This window comes from Numenius arquata, chromosome 18, assembly GCF_964106895.1.
Source record: "Numenius arquata chromosome 18, bNumArq3.hap1.1, whole genome shotgun sequence".
Taxonomy (NCBI): Eukaryota; Metazoa; Chordata; class Aves; order Charadriiformes; family Scolopacidae; genus Numenius; species Numenius arquata.
The window spans coordinates 5539608-5559315 of NC_133593.1; the positions used below are offsets into that span (position 1 = coordinate 5539608).

At 52.1% G+C, this 19708-nt stretch overlaps 1 protein-coding gene across 3 annotated transcripts in view; it reads right to left on the bottom strand.

Moving 5' to 3' along the window:
- The window catches only part of POR (cytochrome p450 oxidoreductase), a 24184-nt gene extending 14912 nt beyond the window's left edge, over nt 1–9272 (bottom strand). For 2 of the 3 annotated variants that reach the window (XM_074160929.1, XM_074160928.1), the window contains exon 1: nt 3990–4168. In XM_074160929.1, coding sequence (XP_074017030.1) covers nt 3990–4168 — 179 coding nt within the window. Of the gene's footprint in view, nt 1–3989; nt 4183–9232 lie in introns of those variants that run through there. The other variant, XM_074160927.1, reaches the window with a different exon arrangement.
- Nucleotides 9273–19708: the final 10436 nt, after the last annotated feature.

Sequence of the window (19708 nt, forward strand, 5' to 3'; positions counted from 1 at the left end):
GCAGCAAAGAGCTAATCAGGCTGAGGAGCTGGAGCAATTCCTGCCGCAGGAAGCCCTACAAGCACCAGGGAATGTATTTCTCTATAGCTGCAGAATAGAGATAAGCCAATTTCTGCCACAAACAATGTTAAAAAGGGAGAGAAGAAAGGAGGGGGTGACACCCAGCGTACCAATCGATGTCTCGCCTGAGTCTCCCCAGGGTGACAGTCTGCACAACTCCGGAGTGGGGACACAAGAAAGGAAAGAAATCTGTGATTGAGAAACATGCAGAGGCAGCGCAGCCAAAGAATAAAAATAAATTAGTGCATTCCCCAGCAATGCCACCGCGAGGAAGCACGGTGGCCTCGGCTGCGTGGCGATTGAAAGCCGGTCTCCCTAATGACATCTGCAGAGCAGGCTGTGGGGAAGGCTGCTCCGGTGGTTTCAATTAAAGTCTGAAAACGGTCAAAACACAAGCAATCCTCAGCCGGCGGTATCCCGGTCTGCCCCACGCCTGCGCGCGTTACACAACACAGGTTCAGCACTGATTGTGCGGAGCAAGACTCTGCCTGTGCTGGGCTCTGCCCCTTCTCCGGGGGCTTCGGGCAGGAGAACGGGTCCGCTTGGCTGCGAGGGTAAGGGATCAGCAAGCACCTGAGCCAAAGTTGAACCCAAGACACATCGTCAGGGCAAGACCGTGACCGTTCCCAGGCCACGCAGGCTGGTGGAGCCACACAGAGCAAAGCCAGCCCAAACGCCATCCAAAACAGGGTATTTTGACCATGCGTCTGTTCTTCCACAATCGAGGGCAGCTGCAGCAGCAGCATCTCCTTTGGAAGCCCTGCTGAGCTGATGTGGGTTGAGCGAGGCATGCTGCTCAGCGGCAGCTCCCAAAAACCCCAGGAGGGCACCAAGGTACTGGACACTGCGTTGAGGTCGGAGACCACTTGCGCTATCCCACGTTGCAAGCAAAGCCATTAAAGCAGCAGCCACCATGACGCCTCTGAATTGCTGTTCAACACTTCCATCCTCCAGTCTTCTGAGGCTGAAGCTGAAGTTGGGAGCCAAAGTGACAGGATGAGAAACCATCACCAGTACCATCAGATAAAGCAGTTCAGGACAGTTTGGCAAGTCAAGGCAGGGCTGCGGAGAACATGCTGAAGAAAAGCAACATCTCTTAAGGTCAAGGCTCTCCACTTCAGCCAGAGACAGCCCTACTGTGGTCCTTCTGCCTTCATGGGTCCAGGGCAGCTTCCCTGCCTGCAGATGGGCCTGCCCATGGACCAGCTTGCCATCCATCTAGCCACAGGCAGCAGCTGACAGTGTGATCCTCTATCTTGCCGATTTACTTGCTCACCAGAAAGGAAACTCCACCCCAGACTCAAGGATGACAGGAAACCCAAGGCTGAATAAGATTGTTTCCCCCCCCCCACTCATTTCCCGCCCAGTTTCAACTGTCCCATAAAATAACGCTGCAAAAGCTGCAGGAAGCTGCTGTCTCCGTCCCAGAGGATGGATGTGCCACCAGCCACAGCCTTGGCCTGTGGGTCCACACTGCCCTCGGACCACAGCAGGGCTGCAGCAGGCAATGGCAGGGTCAGACTTAATGTATGGGGAAAAAAAATATGTGAAAGCTTCCTCTCCTTCCTCACCTGCCTGCCTGCCTGTCACTTTTCCAAAATGCAATTGTGTCAGACGAGGTCTGGAGCAGAAGCAACCTCATCTCTCCCTGCTAGTTATCGGTGACGGGAGGAGCTGCTCTTCCACAGCTCTCACAAGAAGCAGTGTCACAGTGCTCCCTGCCAGCCGCCTCCCACGCAGATGGAGAAGTGAGCACCGACCCCACGCAGGAAACGCCAGCAAAATCCCCGTGAGTCAGCTCAAAGCCAAAACCCCCAGCCAGTCTCAGTCAGAAGCCCATATGCTGAAGTCCTGCAGCAGGAGAAGGTGGGAACATCCCCCCGGGGTGGTCAGCAAGCCCCTTTGCAGCATGACTTCTCTGCAAGGTCATGACAGCCTCTGGAAGAGCTGCACGTGATGGGTGGAAACAGTCACAAGGACGGTGAGCACGGGAGCTCTCTGAGTTGATCTGCGTCGTGTCAGGATCTAATTTCAGATTGATAGGGCCCTTTCTCCCGCCAGCTCAGCTCTCATCGCAACACAGCCAGTCTTGTTACAACCTCCAGAGGCGACTGCACACACTGACACACACACAGCCCTCTCTTGCAGGCATGAGGGAAAGTATCCGGCCGATCCAACAAAACAAATTCCCAAGATAAAGCCACGGAAGCATAGAGAGATGGGCTGCTACCGGCCTCGCATGCAGGAGCTCTGTCACAAGGTACCACAGCCAGGGATATTTCTTCCTTTTAAACCCTTCCCAGCCAGAAAACTTACTTTCCATCCTCTGGCAACACCACTGCACGCAGCCTGCCTGAGGGTTTGCTCTGAGCTGAGTGCTCTCTTCCCATTACCCAGGGGTTTCACAACAGACACGGTATCCATCCCAGGCTTGCCTTCAAGCAGAGGGCTCTGCCACCACATCTGCCCAAAGCGGAAACGATGTGACCAAACCTGCTCCTTTTCAATTATAACCCGAACTACAACACAAACACTGGACAACGAGCCCTGAAAACTGAAAGCAGCATAAGGCGGATGTATAAGTCTGAGACAAGACCCACAACTGCTTGCTGTGTTTGGTTTAGCTTTTACGCAGAGGGTAACAGGAGCATCAATCCCCCCTGCTGAAATGCCTTCGCTTATCAGCAAATGTCCTCATCCGAGCAGCCTACGGACAGGTCCTGCCACAGCTTCTTTCCACACCAGGCTGTAATGGTGTGGGCCTTTGAAATGAAAGGCTGACAAGTATTTCTTGCCAGAGCAGCACCCTTTAAGCGCCATGGGGAGAAACCCACTTCACACAGGACGCCTTTCTGGTGCAACTGTATGCGTTAAATCTCAAACCTACTATGAGCAGTCAGCCATCGCTTTTCCCTCCTTGTGGCACAGCCTCACAACCACCCCCTCAGGACTGGGGGGGCCTACAATGAGTTTGGAGCCGGCATTACAAACCCAGAGGATTCCCCTTCGTTGTGTGGTTCCCTTCTGCAAAAGGCCGAATACTGGAAAGCACAGAGCTGGGCTAAGGCTGAGGCTGCCTTCTCTCTGGGGCAAACTGCACTCAGGCAGGGAACAGATCCCAGGAGACTGAAGGGAGAGGTATTGCACAATGCCAGCTCCTACGGTCTCTGCTGCAGTGGGTTTCAAGCTTCTTTCCTGCTCTTACCAACACTCCAGGAGGAAACGGAAGGAGTGGGAGAAAAAGCCCAGCAGAAAACTGATGTCAAGTTTGGTACGTGACTGAGACAATGAACCAAATGCACCCAGACCTCCACCAACGCGGCTCACTCCTGCCCCTAAGCGCTTTGCAGAAGACAAGGTGGAACAAGGACCTCTCCCTTTCCAAATCCAGTCTCCTGCTGCTGCAGTAACCTGGCATCAAAGCCAAGCAAGTTTCACAAGAGCTGCCAAGCAACTCATGCCCAGGAACTCTCTCCCAGCTCCCCAAGACTATTTCTTCTCTTCATAGCTAAGGGTAGATAAGATTTCCGATAGGAAACCTGCTTAAGAGCAAGTCCACCCTTCTGCAGATTTATCTAAATATTACTTTTATCAGAAAACACAGGGAACAGCCAAAGCAATCCTTAAGAGTTTTGAAGTACAGCCAGCGGCTTTTCTGCCTTGCCTTTTCCTGCCTCGCTTGGGAAAGGCAAAGTACTGATTTGGGCCACACGGTGGGGTAAGGCAGAACTGCAGCCTGGCTCTTCCACGGGGATTTCTGCATTGCGAGGTGAACAGCTCAGAAGAAACACGAGGGGAGAGAAACGCACTTTGGAACTAAGTATCATCACCTGAAGTCCTCCCAGAATCCAGCTGAACTTCCTGCACAGCCTCCAAGGACCCACCATAAGCAAGACAGGACTCCGTGCTGCCTGGGAGTTGTTACTTACACTGATTGCATTTTGGGGAGGTCTGGGATTTCCTCCTTTTTCTTACGGAAGAAGAACCAGTAAGTAAAAAGCCCGGTGATGAGTGAGATGAGAAACACGTCTGTCATGCTGAAGAGGGAGTCTTGCTGTGCAGTGGTGTCGGGAGGGGAGATATTCGCTTCCATGCCGGCATCCCCCATGTTGGTCAGAGGCACTGTAAGCAAGGAAAAACAAATTAACACCAGTAGTCACAGTGCCACAGAAGAGCATTAAGGGACATTCAGAGCATGCTTTTCCACTATACACTTACTCCTAGGAGCACAAGGCAGCCCAACAACTCTTTAGAGAAAGGCTTTGCACTACAATACTGCGAGATACTTTTGCATCCCAAGGTATATCACTGTCCCACCAAGTTTTTCCCCTCCCATGGCATCCACACTGGTCTACTAGAAGTGATTTCTGCTCCCCCTCCACCAGCATCAGCAGAGCAGCCCCACATTCCAGCCAGGGAGCCCAACCTGGCTCCTACTAACACCCCAGCAAGACTCAACAGGGACTCATGACCAGCCTTTACTAAAGCCCTTACTCATCACAGAGCCCACGGGGTGTTAGCGGAGGAAGATCGCGCTCTTCCAGTCACCCCACAGATCTGGGGCTTTCTCCCTCCTTTCCGCAAGATGGTATGACGCCCCGGACCTGCTGCTGTGCTTATAAACTGCAGAGCAGGACCGTGGCATGGTACTTCTGTCAACATCCCTACATTAAATTATTACAACACAAATGATGAATACTTCTGATTTATTATCCATTTCCACATGCAGATTGGATTTACCATCCACCTCTTTTTAGGCCTCTGGCTTCCCAGTCCCCTCCACTATTTTCCCCAGTTTAACTTCCATCTCCTTGAGTTACTCCTTTCCACTTGCCCAGACAGACTTTAAGCAACTTGTGACTTGCCCATGGCTATACCCTGAGTCTACGGTAGCGCAAGGATGAGCAGCCAGCCCTCAAGTCCCCCGCTAACCCTATGCCCCCTGTCCTTCCCCTGGGCAGCCACCCATCGCTCGCTCCCTCCCTCCCGCTGCTCTGCCAAAGCTCTGAACTCCTCTGACCCTAGTCCCAATCGCAAGATTATCTTCCCAATACGCAAGGACACACTCTGTCCAAGCAAACAGATAATTAACTCAAAACTTGATTTGTAAGGGCAAAGTGACTCTGTTCTTGTACTTGGGCATCCTGCCAACCCAGGAGACCATGGACATTTGAACTTACACACAGAAAAGTGACTCAGAGCTGTGGGGGTGCCACCAGAGAGAAAGGACATGTCCCCTGGCTGAGCCATGAGGGGACAGTTAACATGTTTAGCAAACCTGTGCCTGGCAGAGAAACGCTCCCACGCAGCTTTCTGCTGGGGAGCTGAAAGAAGCAGCAAACTCCAAGTTGTGCCTGGGCTGAGAGATAAAACTGACTGAAATTTAAGGTTATGTTAATGCATTCAGGAGCTGGGGAAAAAAGGGTGATGGTTAACTAGGGATGCACTAACAAGAGACACCAGGTAAGGTCTTCAGCAAAAAAGAACCCTTTGTTGTTACTCCAGCAAGGAAAAGCCCAGCTCCAGAGAACACCAAGTACTCTGCCACAGGCCACCAGCTATAAAAGTCAGCCCTGTGGAGTGCAGGGAAAAGTCCACCGCCACCTGGCAGCAATCATGGATGGACTACTGGGTATTTTTGCAGCCCAACAAGCTCTCAGCCCCACGAGAAGTTTAATTTAGATGAGAACTTGGCAAGTGACTGTACTACGAAGGGCACTAAAACACCACTGTGAAGCTTCCCATTAGGTTCCCAGAGATGACACTAAGCAGGGAGGATGGAAGAAAAATGTTAGCGATGCGACTGCAGACAAGCAAATTGCCCATTCCTCTCCATCAGGCAGGTCACCCTGTCCTCTCTCCCTTGCAGACAGGCTTTCCATCACTGAATCTCAGAGCCAAGCGAGAACTGGGTGTTATTTCTGTACAACTGTAGACTAAACTGTTAAGTTAAAGCCTCCACAACTGGAGCTCAGCTGCCAACAATGCACAGTTCCCAGCAGGGTCCCTCTCCCCCTCCGTGCTGTGTTCCAGTAAATCAATGAGGAGCAGGTCCAGCAACTGACACCGAGGGAACGCACTGGTGGGGGGAAAAATGCTGCTGGTTTTATTGCTTTCACAAGTCCTTTCCAATGGCACATAAGGCAATGACAAACCTTTGCTCTGAGGAAGCCATGTAAAAAAACCAAGGCTGATGGGGACCACACTAAGCGGGTTTTGGGCTGCACCCCTTCCTTTCCGAGCACCAAGTCCAGCACCCACAGCAGCCAAGCCCTAAGAAATCCTCCTTGCACAGAGGACAACAGCATCCCCTGTAACAAACAGCACGTGGAGGAGTTTCCAGTCTTTGGTGAGGAGCAGCCAGCCCAGGGTGGAACGCACACAGGCTGCACACCCCTGGCCCCACAGCAACTCCCCTCCCAGCTCCAGAGAACTTGGATGTGGACATTCCCCAGCTGCCCGTAGACGGACCGAGGGAATGAGTTCCTGGGCTAATCAGCGAAGCAAGGGCTACACCTCCAACACCAATTCATCACCATGCCCAAAGCAGCAGAGCTTCCAGCCTCCCAGAGCAGAAGGAACAATCAGGAGCTGCAAGTGGTTTTGCTTTTTCAAGCCTCCAGAGGTGGTCTGCTCTCCCAGGCAGCAATGCCTTGGAAGGAGGCATCCTTGGGAGAGAAGCTTCTGGGAACACAGCGTGGAGAGACACGGGGGAGGAAGCTGTGCTATCTCCTGGCCTTCACCATGCTGCAGCTCTCCAGCACTTCAAAGGGGAACCCTCCAGCTGCAGCTGGACCACCCGCTCACTCCCCACAACCAGAGGGAAGAGCACCATTTCTGGAGGCTTTTGGGTCTGGTGCACAGACCAGAGTCTTCACTTGGTCTCCTCATTCACAAGTCTCCGTAGCATGAAGATTATACACTGACCTCTTAACTCTGGAAGGAAACACAGGCATTCTCTAGTGATGGAACCAGAGACACAAGAACTGCTTTAATTTTGATGATGGGCACCACCTGGTCCTGGACATTCAGTTATTTGAGTCCTAGCTACAGGTTTTTCTTTTTGCTACTCACTCCTAGGAAAAGGTTTGCTTAGATGTATCAAGAGAAAGGCAAAGGATGTGGAATTAGACCTCACTTTTTTTTTTAAAGGCTGTCATAGCTCAGGAACTATTTCTTTAACCCCACATAGCACAGGAATATTATTCCTCAATTTATCTGTCTTACCTAGTTGGCTGTAACAATTATTTTCTGAAAGTTCACAGCAATTCATTTTCAAATACATGTAATTTTCTAACTTTCAGTGAAATGAAACCTGATTCTTACTCAGAATTTAGCTATCCTGGGAATTCCACAGTCTCTGGAAGGACCCTGATAGAATCAGACTGTTGTGTTTTTTTCAAGGTGGGGAAAAAAAGAAATAAATTTATGAATCAGAAGTAGAAGTTCCCCTGACACCACTTTCAAGGGCAGTTATTTTATCCCCAATGTTTATTGTACCTTCAATCAAGATAAAAAAGGGGAAATGGAAGTATGTCTTGGTTTGGGGTGGTGTGGTTTTTTCTTCTTTAAATCAGGGCTCCAGTTCCTGGATCCTTGTTTATTCACACAGTATCTGGTGCAAAGCAATCAGTCTCAGACAAGGTGTAAGGCATCTACGTTACACAGGAAAGTCACATTTTGAAACATTGCAATCAAGCAATGGTGTATTTTAGCACAGCTTTCAGCCTCTGAATGTAGCTCCTAAACCCGGGAATTTGTTTGATACAATCATTCCGATCACTGGGGACCCTCTTGGCACATCTCCACGCTACCAAACAGATGCACTTCCTTCTCATATTAAAAAAATATATTCCTAATTCTCATGCACATCTCTGAAGCAAAGGATTGGAAGCATTGTCAGCACCAGGCATCCTCAAATCCCCCACGATTTCCACGTGGACTAAAGGTGCTATCACATCACAAGGTTAACAATACCAAAATAGAAATAAAAACAGTATTACAACAAACAAGACAGTACTGGGAGTGCCTGAACAACCAAGTTGTCAGCAACCTGAAGAGATCTATTCTTCCCCCGCTCTCTCTTGCACAGAGCTGACAGCAGCATTAGGAAATGGTGCAACAGATGCCCCCAAAAACACACTGGAGCACAGCATCACAGTCATGAAACGTGGCTGAGAGGTCTCCCTTTCTGCCCAGTGCAAGGATTTTTCTGCAAGTCACACTGTAGTATCTTCTAGTGACCAAAAAGCCTTGGTTCCAAAGCTAAGTTGGTCACTTGGGCAGGAAGTTAGCTCTTCATAAACTTGAAGTAGCCTTTTTTTAACATGATGTCTGTTTCAAGTACCCCGGGACAATTTGACTTCCCAGTCCCAGACCAGGACTCACCCTGCAACTCTTGCTCCCAAAATGAGTGATCAAGCTCTGTGCTTGACTCTCCTTTGCCCTGTGCCACCAATAGCACGGTGGGACCCGCGGTGTCAGCCCTGCTCATGTGAGAGGGAAAGGAGAAGGAAGATTGCTGACCAAGCACAGCCCGGTCTGCTCACTGCTCCTACCTCCAATAACCCAATCTCCAGCTGATCACAGCCTGTAGCAGCAACAATCTCCCAAGTTCAGCTCAACACAGCACACTCCTGATCCCCCAACACCCATGTGATAGCCATGAGTCATGCTGCACCCTGTGGACTCTGCCTGCCCCGGCAAGGGGCAGCACAGAATCTGCACCCCTATGTCCCTGTGCTTATAGAAACAGCCAGAGTCTTCCCAACAGGAACCCAGTGGCATCAGCACCCTTTGGGCACCTGCAGATAAATGCAGAAGCTCTATTTTGTAATACGTACACACAAAAATCCGTGATGACCGAGGGAAAGCAGGAAATGAGTGACACAAACACAGGGAATGCCATTAGTCACCCCACACTCGCACCGGTGCCAGGCACCGTTCAAAGGGAGCAGGCAGCCAAGCCTTCCCCAGCCCGCAGCAAGGTCCAGGCTGCCTCAGCTAATTGCTAGCGGGACAGCAGGTAGCCCGTTTGAAGTCAAACCATGCCTGCAGGAACAAGCTCACCACGCATCTCATCTTGCAATACCATCACGCCACCAACACAAGCCCTGGAGTAGCCAGTTCCTCCATGCTAGCCACCCCATTCATATCCATCAAGGACACTTACCAAAGGAATGCTTTCTGGTTTCTTGTAAGCAGGAATTCATATAAGTCACCACCACCTCTAGCAGCAGCACAGGCTCAAAAAGCCACTGGTTCTTTCAGACTGGCTTTCTCCACTCCAGGCTCCCAGTAAAAGCCCCACACAGCCACAGCGGGGAAGGGGACAAAGGGGCAGTGCTGGCAGAGCCGCCCTGGCAGAGCGCTCCTCTTGCTCCCTGCAACCACATGATGACCCTCGTGTCACTGACTCAGCACATGGGTTGCATTAGCGAACAGAGCGGAAACACAGCTGTCACGATCCCTAGCGCTGGAAGCTCTGCACGGCTGGGGATGTCAGCATTACGAGATCTGCAAGAGCAACTCTTCTGCTGGAAAAGGACCAACTCTAATTCCCTAAGTACAGGTGGCTTTGAATGACCAGACCCCCCCCCTCTCCCCGCCACGTGCCTGGCCTGCCCCAGGGATCACCCTTTCTGACCATCCTTGCAAGGGACCACGGCACGACACAGATCAGGGATAGCAGCAGCCTTGAGAAGAGACCTTAAAAAAAACGCAGTTTTAAATTAGGGATCAGTTCCTTCTGCTGGCATCACAGAGGGGAGACACTGTGGAAATGAGCGGCCAAAGCAAATGGAAACTCCTCTTTGCACATCACCGACCTGCAGCCCGAGTTTAGAAACAACGGCAAAACGGGAAGACTGTAAATAGAAATTAACTTAAAAAACAACTAAAACACCTGGGAGGTAAATAAAGAAAACCACTCGGCAGAACTCTCACAGGTCCCTATTCCCACAGCTTGCCGAGAGCTCACATGCACAGCGGCACCAAAAGGAAGCCACAGCGAGCTCCATCGCTCCACGCAGCAGTGGAGAAGGAAGAGACTTTCTTACAAACAGGAATAGGGTCTTGTGACCAGCAAAGCATTTTCTTCTTTCACCCACTAAAGATACAAGACAGGCGGGTTACTGATGTGTGTCAGGAAGAGGAGACTCACAGACACGAGCCCACGAGGAAGGAGGAGGGTTGGCAGCAGCAGAAAGAGAGCAAGGCTGCCGTGGAGATGGCATTTCTGCCCAGACTCCTCTGAACCCCACTGCAGTGAAGCCTTTCCTGCGTGCTGGTGTGTGGTACTAGGCCAGGAGATCCTGGGGCAGAAATAGATCTTCTCTCGTTCCTCTTCAGGTATGAATGCAACCGATTGGAATAAAAAATTCTGTTTACACCAGCCTGTGCCAGTTACTGGCCAAGGCAAGTCTCAAATTAGCTCGCTTTCCCTTCCTTTTTTGTAAAAGGAGACCTGGCAAGAAAAGCGGTCCTTTCCAAAACAAAAGCAGACCATTGAAGTTGGCGCTCAGACGCAGGTTATTTAACACTGCCTTCAACAGCCCTTGAATCAGGCTTTTCTGCATAGCTCTGCTGCGCAGAGATCACATTTCCCCTCAGTAAGAGGCCTTTGGTCACCCTGGTCTGCACGGGGTCCCTGCTTTGGGTGACCTCACCCTACGAGAGTTCCTGGGGGTCCCGGTGGGCTGCGCTGGGGAAAGAAGCCATGGTGGGAAACCTCATGGCTTCCTTGCCCCATCAGCCTCAGCTCGAGCACCCGTGTTGGTGCTCACTGCACACGAGCTTTCCTCATCACAGTGATAACGAGCAGCGATCCGGGGCTGACAGTCACCGCTGCGACAATGGGGTTTGGCTTTCACTACACACGAAGGCTCGCTACGCCTAGCGCTTCCTTACCATTTTCTTCCCACATATTTAAAAAAAAAAAAATCCCAGCATAGCCCACAGCTTCCCATTTTAACCAGCTCCATCAAGAAGGGTAGAAAGCAGCAGTCTCACACACAATACTGGGAAAGTGCCTCTCCACACAGTCCTCTCGGCACTTCACCAACTCAGGAACCCCAATCTACAGAGGACTTGGCTGCAGCAGCCCCTCCAGCGGGGTTAAGAAACACAAAAGCTGGATTTTTTTTGTGGAAGAGAACAAATGACTCTCGTTGTGCAAGGTCTCTTCTAACCAGACCTTGACACACCGGCTTACACATCGGCAGAGCTTCTATTCTAGGCACGAGACAGATGTGGAGCGTGCATCAGTCAGACTGGAGCTTGAAATACTGCATATTTGAGCTTTCACCGTCACACTCGGATATTTTTTTTTCTGGCCAATGGGTCTTACTCAAGGACAGCAGCTGTAAAAGCAAGGAAGAGAACAAGAAGAGAAGCAGTTTTACTGAGGCAGAAAGCAACTCTCCCCTACAGATAGGCCAAGGTGGGGCTACACAGTAAGCCCAGTACAATGGACTTAAGACTTTATCTAACACATTTTTGTTCAAACTCACCAAGCTGCCTTAAAAGAAAGCAACCCAGCATTACTGAATTTGCACACTTCCTTTCACCAGGTAAAAGCCCGTCTCTCAACCTATAAACAAGGATGTGAGGCATCTCACCGGCTTAGGCACCTGAACACCTTCCTTCACGCCAATTAACATGAGCCAGCACAGAAAAACAACTGTTGAGGATTACAGGATAAACAAAACCTGAGAACGGCAGGTAAACTGAACCCCCTGCTAACTCATACTGTTCCCCAGCCTCCTTTCCCAGGGAGGGACAAAATCAGTGCATCCTGCTTCAGGCATCGCTTAAAAGGGGAACAGGGGTCTCAATACCACCACCATTTGTGAGTTGGGACAAGACTGAAGGAGTTTTAGATCACTCTTTTGCCAACTACCGTGGGCACTGCTCAGAGGGCTATGCTGAAAAAATCTCAGGAGCAACCCATTCAGGCATGGATTTTGCATGGTTCAGGTCCTGCTGAAGATGTTTGGGTTTTTTTAAGATTAAGAGGGGAATATGGTATTTTTTCAGCAGCCTCTTTTGCAAGTGTTGTACCCAAAGCTGCCACAGCTGGAAGTTCAGAGAAAACCATCCTCCTCCAAACTGGCCATTTGCTCACCCTGTTTGTCAGGGGTTTGTGTGACAAACTGGTGTTGCCTGCAGCCAGTAAAGGGAGAGGAGCACTACAGACTTTGACCTCTTCCATCGGGAAGATTTTGGACAGCAAAATCCTCTAACACTGTTCTTGTTTGGGGGACTTCCTTTGAAACTAACAGCTGGAAGAACATCACAGGGATGTGGTTAAATAGATCCTACAAAGGTTTAAGAAATGTAAAGACCTCAGATCAGAACAGTATGTTTTAGGGATTTATTTATTTAAAGAAAAGCACTATTCCTCTGGAAATGGGACATTTTGTATTATAAGGTAGCTTTCCTCTGAGGATGTGGAAGCGTTTCAGTCATTATATGCCTGTCTCCTGCATTGCTGTAAGGGAAGAAGGTGTTACTGCACAGTCCTTACAACACAGAAAAAGAACTGTCCTCCAGGTCCCAGACCCAGGCTACATATCTAGCTGCCCTATTAGAAGTGTGTGCAGTCACCCTGTGAACCTCCCTGCCCACTACGGGTAAGGCAATCTGAGCTGTACTTTGCTTTTTTGAATACTTGTGAAATACAGGCAGGTCCCCACCACATCCCCTGCAATGACACACAACCACATGCACTCACAGACCCCAGCACATCAGCTCCATACCAAAAGCGGACGCCCCCCGTGCCAAAAAGGGCCGCAGGACAACAGACAAATGAGGCAGGGAGTAAGTGGGGTCACAGGCGGAAAGGCTGACCCCGAGTTGCCAAAACTGCAGCTCTCCAACTCCATCCCAGTACGGTCAACATAAACAGAAGATACTTGATACAGGCTTTTTCTTTCCCTTGGTAACACGAGCTGCTCCTCTTACCTCAAGCAGTTATGGGTACAGCCCTGTTACACAATCAGGGCTTGCACAATCCTCGCAGGCATTTTATCAGCTTGCTCCTCCAAAGCCTGGAGTTAGCTAGAACCCAGAGATGCTGGCGATGACCCGTGAAAGCAAGTCAATAGATGCATTTCACAAGCAGCAAGATCCAGTGTACTTACCAGCGCCACACAGACCCAACAACTCCTTAAGCTGGTTACTAAACCTTCCCAGCAGACTTGCATACGCACTGCCAGAGCCAGATTTTCCAAGGAGAAAAATCCAACCCCATCTTTAACTCCAAAGCTCCTCATCTCCTACTCCACACAGCAAGAATGGAAAGGAAAATTAGCCAATAATTCTACCTTATTCCTTCCAAAGGAGTAACTGGAGGCCCAGAAGTGGCCAATAACTAAGCAATAATCTGCCACCGTAGGTCAAACAGTCACTCTTTGGACTTGTGGACCTAGAGAAGCCACCAGAGATACAAGCTCTCCTCTATCACTCTTTCCGGATTCTGTGAGCTACCAGGAGCACACAATTGACTTGCATGTTTACTTGGGGAGAAGCAGCAAGAGATTATGAGCAGCCTGTAATTATTTGTTCTGATATATGAAATTTCAAACTCTATTAAAAAAAAAAAACAATCTTGGCAGAGGTGCACCTGTCACTGCAGGGCTCATGACTCACTCTCAACAATAGCGTGTATAAAGCAATCTCATCACTCGGATCAAATGATCACATTGGGAAAGCAACTTATGCAAGTTCTACGAATTGTGTTTTTAGAGGTAGGAGAGCACACGTCACGCAGAACAAAGTTCAGTGTCAGCAGAGGTAACTGCCGGGTGGCTTTTCTGTTATATCAGAGGAAAGGGATGGGGAGGAGATGGCAGGATCACAGACCTGAGCAGGGAAGCCTTTTCCCCAGTCCTTCAGGACTGCGTAAACACATTATCTTGGCTGCATGGCAACAGCCAAAGGGGAGAGTACAGATCAAATGATATTTCAGACCGGACAAGGTTCCACACGCTGCTTTCACTGCAGGTGAACTCGATAAAGAAACCATCACTCCCAGCTCATTGGCTTTCGCTGCCACCCGCCCTCCCCAAACCCAGCTGCGCCCACAGATGCTCCACAACCTGCGACGCTCAAAAGAAAGGGGTTACCTTGCACCAACGGCTCTGCAAGCAAGCGCTGATGGGGTCTGTGAGCTCCAGCACAAAGGGCGGCAAGCAGCGGGGAAAGCTTCCCTCAAGACAAGGAGTTTTGGCTGTATGGCCCCGTGGAGCTCCTCCTGCTGCTCTGGAAGAAACAAAATAAAAGTTGCAGAAGGCACTTACTTACTCAACCCTGGCTACCCAGAAGGCACCACCCCAGAGATTACTGACTAAACAGGAGGCAACTCCAAAGTGATGACAAAGTAAAAGGTTTTACTCTGTCACAATTAGAGCAGGACTAATTAACAGTCAAGCCAGCTGTGTGACACTACCTCCTCCTTCCTGCCCACTCTTCACCTTACGCTCCAAGGCTTTTACACTCAGAGATTAAAAGAAAGTACTCGGTTGTGTCAGTTGTTTTTTTTTCCTCTGCCACTGGTATCCTCCCTGCTTCTTCCCTGCTTTATGGGAAGGCGTTTTGCAAATACAGTTCTCGTGCACCATCACATCCACACGCAACACAGAGGACTCTCTGAATCCAGACACTTTGTGCCATGCACATGCTGTTTCAGAGCAATCAATCAGCACAAGATGCACATGAATGAAAACCAAGAGCAGCGTGGCTCACCTTCCCTGACAAAACACCAGTTTCCTCACCTGCAGCAGATTAATCTGCAAGTTTACTTTGCATGTCCACAACAGCTCATCATGATTTCTCAGAGAACTACAGAAATACTGAAAGAAAGCACATTCCCTTCTACCTAGCAAAAGGACGTGTGTATCAGTGCACCCCACTAAGCACAGCTCTGCTGGCTAACAACAACAAAAAATTAAGTCCCACAGCTCCTCACTATGTTCCACGTGAAGTCTGAAGCCCTACAGAAGGAGGGATGCCCCCACGAACACTGTTTCACTTTCAGAATTTAGAAACAGACTTGATCCTTCCTTATACTTTTCCAGCTTCCCAACTGGATATATGTTTCTGCTTTTTAAAAAGAGCTGTAGAAGTGCAAACTCATTTCAGTTTTCCAAAGTCATCCAGATTAGGCAGAAAACCTCAGTGATCCCTCTTCCCTATATGCATTCCAAGCATTACTATTTCTTTTCACGCACTGAAAGCTAACCCAAGCTAACCCATGGACTAAACACTGGCAGTCCACAGTACGCTCCAAGCTACACCAAATGAGCTTACTCCTGCAAATAAACTGACTTCCTAAGAATCAGTTCCACATTGATGACTAACTCCCAATACTACGATCCATGTGTCTTCGCCCCCTCCAGCTTTAATATTCCCAAAAAGGGGGTTTTCCATTATTTCCTTCAACAAGCGCATTCCCTAAGGGGATAACTTCACTCTCCAAAGCAACGCCATCAGGAAAAGACAGGGATAAACAGTCTTCCAACACCACAAAAGTTTATAAAGAGAAATAAGCGGAACATGAGCAAGGCAGCCCAGCGTGCAGCAGAGGTGTCAGTGAGATGCCGGGAATAACTTTCTGCAGAGAAGGAGCAGAAAAAGAGGTTTGTTGAAGGTTTTTAATTAGCAACAGCCTGGGACAGGGTAAGTACCAGCAGCCCTTCAGAAGCAAGGCAGGGCAGACACCATCCCAAGCACCCCTCTCCCAGGCTGCTGGGACCAGGAGGCCCCATGCGCTGGCTCCCGCCCCCTCCTCAGCCCCACAACAAGGATCCTGGCACCTGGGTGCTGGCAAGCCCTCTGCCCCACAGCCCCCGGGGAGCCAGGCATGATAGGGGCATCCTCCCACCCCCCAGATAACTGGGGGGGGGGGGGGGCAGTCACACCAGATCCCCCAATAACAGGGGGCTCTGGTCATCCCAGTCCCCCTCCAAATAACACGGGGTCCAGTCACATCAGTCTCCCCCTAAATAACAGGGGGACCACTCGCACCAGCCCCTCTCCCCATACAGGGGACCCTAGTCATCCCAGTCCTCCCAATAACAAGTGGCCCAATCACACCAGTCCGTCCCCCCCCATGTAGCAGGGGGGCCACTCATCCACCCCCACCCCCAAACAGGGGGAGCTGACCCTCCCCTCTCCATCATAGAGGACCCAGGTGTCCAAGCCCAGCCCCCTGCTTAGTCACAGGGGACCTCCAGACCGGTGACCCCCATACCCGGTCCCCCCATGAGGCACAGCCTCCCCCTCAGCCACAGGGGAACCCCAGGCCGGGCCTCCCCTCAGCCACAGGGGATCCCCAGCCCTCTCAGCCACAAGGGACCGACCCCGGGCCCCGGCTCCCCCGAACCCGCCCGCGCCCCCCCCGCCCTAGGCCGCAGCACGGGGGAGCGGCGCTCCCGGCACCCACCGCCCGGGCCCGTCCGCCGCTGGCGCCCCGCAGCCCCGGCGCGGCCGGCACGTAGGGCGGATCACACCACCCGTGCACAGGCGCCGGGGGAGGACACAGACACGCTCCGCCCCCTCCACCCGCCAATGGGCTGCGAGCGCGCTCGCTGGAGGAGCTCCACCCCCCCCCTGCGGCGGCGCGATTGGTACGGCCCCACCGCGCCCGGCGTGGGGGGGGGCCTTAAAGGGACAGGGAGCACTGGGGAGGGGGCTGGGGTCAAAGGTCAAGGTTGGGGGCGGTAGGGGGGTGTCAGGGCCCGCGGCGGGACCCCAGGGTGGAGGCTGGCACCCAGCAGCCGGTCACCGCCACCCCCGATGGGGAAGGAGCAGTTGCTCTGCCCAGCCGGCTCACGTCTCAGTGAGCCAACACTCCTGATTTAACCAAAACCGGGGCGATTGGCATGTTTCGGGCAGGCCTCGCTCCCAGGGGACGTTGCACGAGCAGCTCCGGAACCATCCCCAGAGGTCCCAAGCAGGAGAGGTTTCACAAGCCAGACCCCCAGAACCCGATTCCCACAGACACGGAGGGTCCGACGCTCTCCCCTCTCCTTTTTATTTTGTGAAGCCGCGTGCCCGGCCCCGCCGGGCCCAGCCCGGAGCAGCCCCACAGCCAACCCCACCACGGGGTCACCCCCAGCCAGGCGCTGGCACGCCAGAGGTCACAGCCCTCCCGCTATCACCATGTCGATGCTCACTTCAGAGTCAATAAAACCCTGGGGAAAGGGGCAAAGTCTGCGCCGGCTGAGCCCCCCAGGGGACAGGAGGGGTGCAAGGAGGGGGCACCGGCCCGAAAAGCTCTGGGGCAGTGATGCCTTTCATGATGGCATCCAAGCAGAGGGTTCAGGTGTGCAGGGCGGCCCAGGCATCACCGCCACCGCATTGGCTCCGGGATCGACCCCGCAGGAGCTTCCCGGGGTGACTCCGGTCCATGACCGTCCCCCGCGGGGTGAACGGCCGCGGGTTAAAGACGGCAGCGTTGGGGATGTGCCCACACTGGCCCTGGCAGGACAGAGCTGGTCCATGGTTTGGGGTCATCAGGCCCCTCGGGTACCCAGAGCAGGGACAGGAGGCGTTACAGCACAGCCCGTCCCGTTCTGTTCCCAGCAGGAAGGGGCCAGGCTCTCATCGCACCCAGCCCAAATTCCCCCGGCAGATGGGGAAGCCGAGCCCGGCCAGCCCGCAGGGACCTGTTGGGTTGGGGATTTGCCCCCACACATATTTCTCCCCCTCACCACAGGGTATGTGTGAGCTCACACCTCTCCAGCTCTCCTCCATCCCCAGCACAGGCTGGGGCTGAACTTTTGGCCATAGAGCCTCCACGGTACCGGCAAACAAGCCAGGACTCAATGGGACAGCCATGGTGGCCGTGTTCGGCAGTGCCCTGGCCCAGCTAACCTGGCCCCCGATGCCAGATAACCGTCTGCTCACGTGTGCCTGACCACAAATGAACAAGCAACAGGAAAGTGAATACAGACCCATTTTTCTTCCGACATCAGTGACTCCTGCCAAGCCTCCCCATGCTGCAGGACCCCCCTTGCCCCCAGACGGGGTGGTGGTGTAGCTCAGCGTTGGTTCTGCATCTCCATGTACCTCCAACTCCTGTTATCTCACACCACGGTGGGTGTGGAAGAGCAGAGACGAAGGAGCTGGACCCTCCTGGAGCATCCATCCCGCAGCAGCACTGGGGTGTCCCACCAGGACCGTTACCCAGGGAACGGCCAGCTCAGATCCCAGTGCTTCTCCCCAGAACCTCATCACTCTGCAGGGACCCCCCCAGGAAAAAGAAGGGACAACCCAAAGGGCTTTCTGAAGTCACTGCGCACCCACCCCGCCTCCAGGGCAGAAGCAATCCTGACCTTCAAAGAAGCGGCAGCTTTACTGGGAACGCACCAAGAGCACAGAATAACAAACCTTCAGGGAGAGCACGTTCCCCAGGGCCAGCCATCCCAGGCTGAACTGGGGGGTTATTGATTTTTATTTTTTTTTTCCCCTTTCTGCTTTAGAAACTTTAATTCTCTGTCTCCCCTCCAAGGAAATAACCTGGTACTGCAACACGCGATCAGTAACATTTCTGTCAGCTCAGTTAAGCAAATGACAAGGGCCAATGAGCTGATGATTTTTACCTTCCTATTACAAATTTAATTCTTCTTTTCAGCCTTAAACATGCTTGCAAATGTCTCATCCCAACCCCTTCCCTCTCTCCCAACAATTTCCCTTCCTGGGGCGAGGAGTTCCGAGTTTGCCACCAGCCCTGGGGAACTGGAACTTGCTTAGACTCCACTGCTGGAGAAGCAGAAGGTCTTCAGTTGATTTATACGACAGCGTTGCACTGTGCAACGGCCGCCCTCGGGAAAGGCAGGGAACAGAACTCACTAGAAATCATCCTTATCTTTCCAAACATCCATCTGAAGGCTGCTGAACACAGGAACGACACATTTCAAGTGACAGGTAGGCACTAGGCAGTCATGCAGCTGGACTCGGAGCAGCCCCAGGGACACGCTGGAAGTCACAGAGATCACAGAGAGCATGTGATCTGCCAAGGTCACCAGGTAGCTCACGACAGAGCTGGAAGAAGAAGGACAAAGCCCCAAACTGTGGTTTTGTGCCCATCCCACCATGTCCCATCCCCAGGGCTCACCCACAAGGCTGTGGCAGTTGCCTTGTCCCAGCATGAAAAGGTTAATGGCTGGTACCTGGTCCCTCGCACATGGACATGTCCCCCCGCTGCCAGCACCAAGGGACCCAGTTTACCTCCTGGAAGAAGCTTTACTGTCTGTTCCCTGCACCAGCCGGGCTCAGGGCTGTTCTCGCTGCTGGCAGTGACACTATGGTGACTCTTACAGGCCAGGGCTTCCTTTACCACTGTAAAGCCATGAAACTACTCCCTGGAAACACACCATCCCTTTGACGGCTGTGCAGGGAGAGCGAATCTCTTACCAGATCAACCGATAAGAGTTGGAAAGGAAAAATAACTGGTTTCCAGCCCCATGAGTGTTTTCCAGTGTGCAATACCGCTCATTCCCAGTGCGTGTCCTTTGTCACCAGCCAGACATGCAGCGATCACCCATCAGACATCCACAGCCCTCCTCCAGCCCCTCCCCACCTGGAGGGGCACACTCCAGCTCCCCAGGTGAAAGCAAACCCAGAGACGTAGTAGTTTGTCTTT